This window comes from Antrostomus carolinensis, unplaced genomic scaffold (genome assembly GCF_000700745.2).
Source record: "Antrostomus carolinensis isolate BGI_N321 unplaced genomic scaffold, ASM70074v2 scaffold8485, whole genome shotgun sequence".
NCBI lineage: Eukaryota > Metazoa > Chordata > Aves > Caprimulgiformes > Caprimulgidae > Antrostomus > Antrostomus carolinensis.
This window is the reverse complement of record NW_010314178.1, coordinates 1197-9924: the sequence shown is the minus strand read 5'-3', so window position 1 is coordinate 9924 and position 8728 is coordinate 1197. Positions and strand designations below refer to the sequence as shown.

General features: G+C 43.4%; 1 protein-coding gene across 1 annotated transcript in view; it reads right to left on the bottom strand.

The window, feature by feature from the left end:
• SUGP1 (SURP and G-patch domain containing 1) overlaps positions 1-8728 on the bottom strand; it is a gene marked incomplete at its 5' end in the record, with an annotated part of 17452 nt that overhangs the window by 7624 nt on the left and 1100 nt on the right. The window contains 6 exons of the mRNA XM_010167552.1: positions 1556-1675; positions 1877-2073; positions 3905-4016; positions 5672-5775; positions 6360-6483; positions 8276-8503. Of these exons, the coding sequence (XP_010165854.1) occupies positions 1556-1675; positions 1877-2073; positions 3905-4016; positions 5672-5775; positions 6360-6483; positions 8276-8503 (885 nt within the window). The remainder of the gene's footprint in view (positions 1-1555; positions 1676-1876; positions 2074-3904; positions 4017-5671; positions 5776-6359; positions 6484-8275; positions 8504-8728) is intronic.

Below are 8728 nucleotides of genomic sequence, written 5' to 3'. Positions count from 1 at the left end.
GCACATGGATACCCCTGCAGCCCCTCCCCACCCACTGCAGCAGGAGTTATTAAGACAGAATTTGATGCTTGTTCTGATAGCACCTGCCCAGCTTCATGATCAAAGCTTTATTACTGTTTGCAAGAAAAGGAAAAGAAAAATACTCTAGAGGTAAAACAAAAATCAGGAAAGACTTTTGCATCTGATTTCTGCCTTACTATGAGCAGCAATTCAAGGTCAAATGAATAAGCCATCTAGGTTGGTATCCTGTCCTGTAGGTACGAGATGTATAGCCAGGACTTCTGTGATCAGAGGACAGAATTACATAGGAACTTCTCTTCATCTACATTTGAAGTGCTGGATTAGGAGACAAGGATCCTTCCTTCCTTCCTGACCTCTGCAGAACCAACAGACACCAGAGCATCCACATCTCACCCAAGCCTAACCATCACATCTATTACCAGCTGAGCAATCACCTCCTCTAAAACCCAACCAAAGCAGAAGAGCCATGAACTTGCTGGAGCACTTGTACAGGATGACCACGCGTTGGGAATCACCTGTGGTCTCACCCTGCAGCTCACAAAGTTACAGTTTGTTTTCCATTACTTGTCCCACTTCATCTGTTCTGCTACTGCTTTTTGAAAAAGGTTTTTACTGAGACAGGTACTTATTACTTTTTCTGTCACTCTAGCCTCATACTATTAATTCTCTCACTTTGCCAACATCAACTGTCTCATCTTGTGTCCTCTATTCCTTCTTCTTACATCCTTGCCCCATACCAAACTAACTGGGCAAAGGATTCAAAGATGCCATCTTCAATGTCTGCATTCACCTGTTGTCTTTGACTCTATTTTTACATGCATCTCGAACTGCCTAATTACCCATCTGCATATGCACAGAGGGGCCATCAGAGTTCAACCTCTGAGAGCTCCCTAAAAGTTCACTGACTGGAAGAATTATCTTCCAACACTCAAAGAAAGCTGCACCCCCAGGTGAACTTGGCAGGTGATGTAACAGGAGCATGAGCCTCAATGCTGGAGGATGACTGTGAACCCCATCTGTAATCAAACAAACTGAAATGGGGATAAATTGGAACAGGGAGTTGTACTTGTGGCTGCCAGCACCTGGGGACCAGCTATTCCCATTTAGCCTTCTGATCAGAGTGAGATGGAAGTGCTGCCCAGGGATTTTATATCCTACTATGGGGAATAAGCACAGTTCAAGCCTTTGATATTTGTTTTCTGACAGACTCTCTTCCTGAAGTGAAATAGCTTTAAATAGTGTAGAGGCTGGGGCTGTAATGAGCTATAGCACAGCAGGGTTTTAGAGAGAGCTGGAGAACGATAAGATCCAATCCCTGGTGTCAGTGAGATAAAGTGGTTTATCTGGGTTTCCACACAGGGGAGAGTTAGCTGCTAGACCCAGCTGAAAGATAGTGGGCTGGCAATCAAGGAGATTACAAGAAGAGATAGACTTACTGGGTTTGCTGTTTACAAAGCCAGCTGGGCTAAGGCAGAATGGACTCCCCAGGAAAAAAACAAACCAGTTATTCAACACAATATACAGACCCACTAACCTGAAAGAGGGGAGGGAGAATCCAGCTGTTGGACAAGCTGTGGGAGGGGCAATTCAACCTTGTCCTCCTCTGGCCCCCATCTGCTCTTCCTCTTCTTTTTAGTAGTGCCTGGAGCAGTAGCTGTAGGTGTTGTCGCAGCAGCAGCGGTGGCAGCTGCCTGATCAGGTGGAGTTGTAGAGGATGAGGGTGAAGGTGAGGGCAAGGGTGAGGGCACAGGCAAGGGCAAAGGTGAGGGAATGGGCAGGGGCAGAGGAGAGGGAACAGGCAAGGGCAGGGGAGAGGGAATGGGCAGGGGCAGAGGTAAAGGCGGGGGAACGGGCAAGGGTAAAGGTGAAGGAACTGGCAAAGGCAAAGATGATAAGCACGAAGGTGATGGTGATGCCTCGGGGCTGGTCTTCCTTTTCAGACTGGATTCTACAGGCAGGGGGGCAGACACCGGGCTGGGTTTGGCCTTACGGAACTCCTCCAGTTTCTGCCGGTAATACTTGTAGCCTTTGCTGTTTGGTTCATATAAAAACCTACAAAGAAAAGAAAAACAAACAAAGAAAAGAAAAGAAAAAGAAAGTTTAGATGTCAAAGTCCTATGCAGGGGTTGGATACAGCACAGTTTGGTCAGAGCTTTTCTTTCCTGCAATGCTCTTGCACAACCAGCCTTCCCACAGGCTTCCTTGCTCTCCAGCACCATCCTGTGTGTATGTGTGTGCCATGCAGGGCTCCCCGCGTGCTCTTGCAAGGCAGGCTGCAAGCCTTTGGGATCAGGAAACCTATTTCCCATTCATCAGCAAACCACAGCTATTTTTGGTGCCAAATAAATACACAGTACAAAAAAAAAATCCTGTTACATTTGTGGAAATGCAAAGTCCTCCCCCAGAAATCACCTGCCTTCCAGAATATGTTTGAGGAAAAAACTGCAGGGGCTCTAAAACATGTTGGGTTTTAGTTCACAGAAGAAAACAAACATTCAGGCCTTACCAATGGGAATGCCAAACCACTGCCTAAAGAAACTGCTCCCAAGTCTCTATTCAAGCTAGAAGCATTGACATTACCAGTCTGCTTAATGACACCATGACTCCTCCTTCTGTTCCCATTGCTTTATTTGCTACCCCTTCCAGAAATAGGCATCTCTGACCTTTTGGGTAAAATAAAAACTCCTTAGTCTCTGTGGGAAGAACATGAATAATCCTCAATCTAACAGTTACACACACAAAAAAAATCAATACAGTCATGTTTGTTACAAACACTTTATCTTTTTGGGCTCACTCCAGTTTAAATACTTCACACAGAAAACCTGTCTATTCCTAACTCCTCTACAATCTTCCATTTTCAGAGGACCAGTTTAATATTTGATGTAACCTCTCCTTGGGATAGTGCCTGCTTCCATGAGAAAACGTAGGAGACAACAGGCCTTTCCCATCTACCCCAGCACAGCATGCACAGGCAAACACAAACAGCTCTCTGATGTATTCTAATATTTACTAAACGTGGTCCTGCATCCCTCCATTTGTCTAACAGCATTAGGAATTGCTTCAGGACTGAGCAGAGGGCAGGATGGGGCCCTCCCTACAGCAAACCTGATGAAATCCCAGCAGAGAAGATGGTGTCTAGCGTGACCGTGCTCAGGTGGGATCACAGGGGTGTGTTTTAAAGTAAATAATGAAGCAGCTCAGGTATTAGCACATCTGTCTAATGGAATCCACAACACAAGGGGAGTACTCCAGAGGGCCAGAAGGCAGCCAATAAAATGCCAAAATATCAGCAACAAAACAAGGTTTGTCGAGTCCCACTTCGCTTCCAGAGAACACACCAAATTATTTGTAAGAGCAGAAAAATATAACATGGATGAGACCAAAGGGAGGCATTAAACAGCTGTCAGTGAGCACTGAAGAGAACAATTCATATCTGAAAGGCTGAAAGAGGTATTCCAAAGGGGGAGCTAACAGTGAAGAAGTGCTACCTGCACGTTAGTGAAGATGCTGTGTAAAGAGCAACCCAGGAAATTAATTGGACAGCAGTGGTATGAGTGGTGGATGGGGGCCCACAGCAAAACACAGCTATAGGGAAAAGTTTAAAGGTGAGAATTATACTGGCACATTGCAACAGAAAGCAGGTGAGGAGGGGTGGAAGTTGTAAATTAATTTTGGGGGCAGCAAATCCATTCTTCTCTCTGTGCCTTGCTTTAAACTGTGAAGCCTGAGAATATGGAAGCATCAGTGCTCTGTAAGTGCACTGTCCTTGTAACTTCAGACTTATCACAAGTTTCTCTATTATTTCCTGTTTTAAAAAAAAAATCAAAAGCAAACCCACCCAAGCCCCTTCACATGACACTCATAAGCAAGTTTCTTCCCTTACCTGAAAGCATGGTTCTCTCTGTTGTTCTGCAAGGCAATAGCTTCCACCTCGGGACCCCCGTCTGCTACGAACCTGGCCAGTTTCTCAGCAGAATTCTTTGTCTCTTCGTCGTCTGGGGGTGAAACTTTAAGCAGGCTGTCAGTACTGGGCCCAACTCACACAAGCAACAGTCAAAGCCTATCTGTTCTAAGAACCCCAAGAGCAGAATAAGGGCAAAAGGTCGAGTTTAATTTTTTTTAGGAATATTACACATCAACAATCATAAGAGTTTATATCACAAAAACATGGTATCTCATAAGGTTGTACAACAACTCTGTAACCAGGGGAGTGCCCGTTCACACACCAGCTTCCTCTGTGCCAGGAGCCAGATGAGACCAGATTAACAGACAAACCAGCTTTTGTCTTCAAAGATGGGACTCTTGTTTCTCTCTACTGCAGAGGAAGTCTTTTTCTTCCCTGTGCCAGGCAGTTTTCCACAGGGTTACACCTCAGCACTTGCAATTATCTCTAGTTAAGCCTTAGAAAACGTGGCAAACTAATACTGCACCGTAATCCCACTTGTACCTACTGTCCCTACACATCTGCTGGCCATTTCAGGGGAGGGTTATAGGACAGAGGAAATTCTCCATGGAACAGTCCCAGTGCTCACATGGAAGAGGTGGCTACTAAATCCTTCGTCCAAAGGCACAGAGAAAGCTCTGATCATTAACATTTCAAGTGTATTTGATGTTTATAAGGAGCCAGGCAAATAGGTTATTTAGCCACGACAGCCTTATATGACATTTGCTACCTGCACAGTACCAGTGCCAGTACTCCAGCGTGCTGGCACAGGACCAGGAGGCAGAAGACATGATTATAAGCCATGGACAAGTCACAACCTTTACTTGTTTCAATATTCCACACCTGTAAAGTATGGATAATACTGCTTAGCTTCCAAACTGTTGCATCAGTGAGTTGATATTGGCAACAAGCTCTGTCAGCCTACGGTCTATTAAATCAGGAGTTGTTTGAGCTGTTAACTCATCAGCATGACAGCTCAATTGTATTAAGACTCCTTTCCACAGTGAAGGAAGCTGACACAGAGAGGTTGAGCAATTTGCCAGGACCATGTGCCCTGAAACAGAGGTTGGACTAGAAGCAATAAATGCCTGGCCCGCAGACCACACTTCACCCACTCATTTCTGTCCCTTAACACAGTGAACCAGATTCCACTGCCCACACCACCTGTCTGTTGGCAGATCACCCACTTCTGCTGTTTTCCCACTTAAAACCACAGCCCCTTACTTGTAAGGACTTATGTCCCAAACAGAAAATAAAAAGATTCAGTTTGGGAAAGAGCAGCAGAAATGGGGATCACGGTCACCAAACCAACCAACTGTTTTCATTGATAACAAACATCTGAGAAAAAGCACTTTTCAGGGCTGAAACACTTCCAGAACACACACAACAGAATCATTTTAGTTTCCTTTGTTAAGGATTTTGGAGAAATATCAAGAAAATCTCTTTCAAGAGCCCTTTACACAGAGCACAGTATAGTGTGCTGAGGGCTTGGGAAACAAGCATTTTGGCACAAGAATCTGATGCCATCAGGGTGATGTTTGATCACCATCTCCTTCCATTTTGAAATTTTATTTACAGGCACCAGACTAACAGCCAAATATCCACTCCAGCTGTTTCCAGAACAGACCTAACAAGCAGTTACAGAGAGAGTGAAGAATTAAAATCATGCATTTCAGAGGGTATTCTCCAGATCCCTGTCTTAATTACCTTTCTGAGAAGAGGATGTCTGAGAACTTTGATTCTCTTTTCTTATCTCTGCCACTTTCTTTCTGTAGTAAAGGAAATCTCTGCTGTTCTTATCATGCAAAAACCTGGAGATGGAGGGGAAAAAGGGCAAAAAATATACATTAGCAACAACTATACACAAATATTGATACTTTGGGATCTAAACAGTTCAAAACCAAAATATACAGAATAGATAAATTACTCATAATGCACTTAAAATGTGGATTACAGTGTCTTCAATGTGTTTAAATACACACAGCTTTAATCTAAGGACTTGCATCCTAATTTTTCGAGTCACTTGAAGAAGGGAAATACCTAACAGTCTCTTCTGAGGTAAGAGGGAATCCTCTGTCCACAGCCACACAGCGTGTGAAGGGCAGAGGAGGCAGAACCAGTCCGAAGATCCAACCCAGTATCCCATACCCTAGGGGAAGACCTCCCAGGCTGTATTCCCAACTCCAGCTGCTCTGCCTCCTCAGCACCACCACAGTATTGCTTCCTGCCTCAGTTTCCCCAGCTATTAAACAAATTATTTGCAATAAATCTCAAACCCACTAAATGAGAATTAAACCAAACACATCCAGGAGGACTATATACACACACAGCTGATGTTTTTCTCCCACAGACAGCGTTATGTTTTGGAAGACAAAGAGTTATCAACCACACTTACGAAAAAGATGGGTTATCCTTGTAGTTTTCCATAGCGAACTTCTCTAATTCTGGTCCCCCTTCAGCCACGAACCTAGCCAGTTTTTCCACCACTTGTCGGGTCTCCGCATCCTCTGGGGGTAAAACTTTAAGCAGGCTGTCAGTACTGGGGTTCAACTCACACACCAAACAGGCAACAGGTACATTACTTCTAAGAACCACGGCGGCAGACAAAAGTAGAACGGGAACGGGAAGAAAAAGGATGAAATGGGGGATCTGGTCTCACACAGCTGTACAAATTACAATCCCTAGGTTACTGTCAGCCTCTGCTCTCCCTCAGGAGGGAGTTAATATTTTCTCTAGATTTTTCCTACAAGGAAAAGCCCAGGATTTGGATCAGCACAGTTTAAGGTGCAACTTCAATTGCAACTGAATTTGTTTCTGATGATTCTACTCCATACAAAACACAACGGGGAGGAACAGGGATTTGGTTTTAACTACCACACTACTCACTAAAGATCAGAGATTTCAGTTCCCAAGATATTGCTCTGTACTCCGACAGTAGAGACAGATTGTGTAGCTGGAGCACGTAGTTCTTCCTACTGGCACATGCCTACGCCTCAACCCTCACTTGGAGGGAATCCCACCAGAGATAAGAGGAGAGCTCAGTCTCCAGGAAACTGTATTTTGGCTTCTGTGCCAAGAAAGGAACCCACTAACAGCGATTACAGAGCTGATGCAGGACATATTCAGTGAGAACTAAACACAAGCATTTATCTAGACAATATTTTGGGTAGGATAGGGTGCTGAACAAAGAGCACACAGGAGCAGAGCTGTCCACACTGATCTAGACCCACGATCTTTAAATTCAGGGTCCATATTCCAGCAGTGGCTATTTCTGACATCCCTGCATTGCATTTCAATGCTTAAATTCAGACTGGTTAAGATTACGCTTCTATAAATCCCACTAGAAATAGCTAGACATGGTTTTGTAAACATATAATGAAATAAATTATGACACAAAGCTGAGTGTGACTTATTTAGCAACTCCAATCTAATTTTATACTTGATTAACACACATGCATGAAATTCAGATTATTAAGCAAATCTGCCTTCTGGCATCCCAGCCTAGGTTATCCAGAGAAACTTGGCTATTTCAGTGCTGCAATATTCTTCTTTGGTTTTCTATCTAACTTAAAGTAGTCAGGACCTAGAGGTGAGATTTTTCTAAGGAAATTTTGGAAAGAGGCAGGAACTTTGATTTTACCTTGTCATAGTTCCACGCCTTACATGTTCTTTTATATATTATACAATCTTATTTATTAACACATTTTCCCCCCTACATAGCCACACCCAAACTGAGGACTTTTCTTCATTTCCTATAATTTAAAACCCTAAAATTCCATGTTAAATACAAGCATTATATCTGTACATGTGCTAGAGAACTCAGCATTAGCCCCATCAAATCTCAATTGTACAAAAGCAGAATTACGATTAGCAAACAATGAAGCTGCATTAAGAGTAGAATATATTTCTTCCCTACAAATTGTTTTTCACAGAGATTTACAGACTGGTCAAGTGCTTTCCTTGATAACTCAGAGAAAATAAATCTTATAGGCACAAAACAGATCCAGTCTAACCATGGTGAGTGACTCATTTCCCATATCGAGTTCAGGCTGGATCAATAATATCTAACAACATTCAGTTCTCTGGTTTTCTGCTGAAGCTGCCTTTGGAGGAGTCCACCAGCAGTAACTGGTGTCATTTATATTTCATGATGCAGAAGCCTGCACAGAGGAACTGTGCTAAGAATACAAATTCACAGCAAAAGGAAAACAAATAAATACATAAATAAAATCTTTACTGCAGAGAAGATCCTCCTGTCACTAGGGTTAAGCGAATCCCACAACAAACAACGTAGCACAAGGTGTCATTTACCTTTAATTTCCAACCACTGCTCATAATCTTCTTCCTCATCTTCATCTGGTGATTGAAACACACTGAGGCGGTTAAGGACCGGGGTCTGTTTGGAATGGGAGTAGTTCTTCGCTTGGTGCAACATGCTGCTGAGGACCTGACCCGGGCGCTTCCCAAACAGCAAAGGTTTCTTCCCAACATGTGGTGCAGAAGTGTTTGCCGAGTTATTAGTAGAACTTGGGGGAGATTCTTAGAAAAGAATGAGGGGGGGAAAAATAATTCCTGTGCATCCTTATTGTTTTCATCTCAGCAGGTTATAAAGAACAAAGTCAGGCAGTAATACAGCTGCAATAGGCTGTTATTTTCAGAGTAAGTTAAAGACACTGACTGGTAAAAGCTGCAAAAAGACACAAAAGCTGCCAGGATTTTTACAAAGCTGAGAATTAAGATGTTTATCTTTACAGTACCTATAAG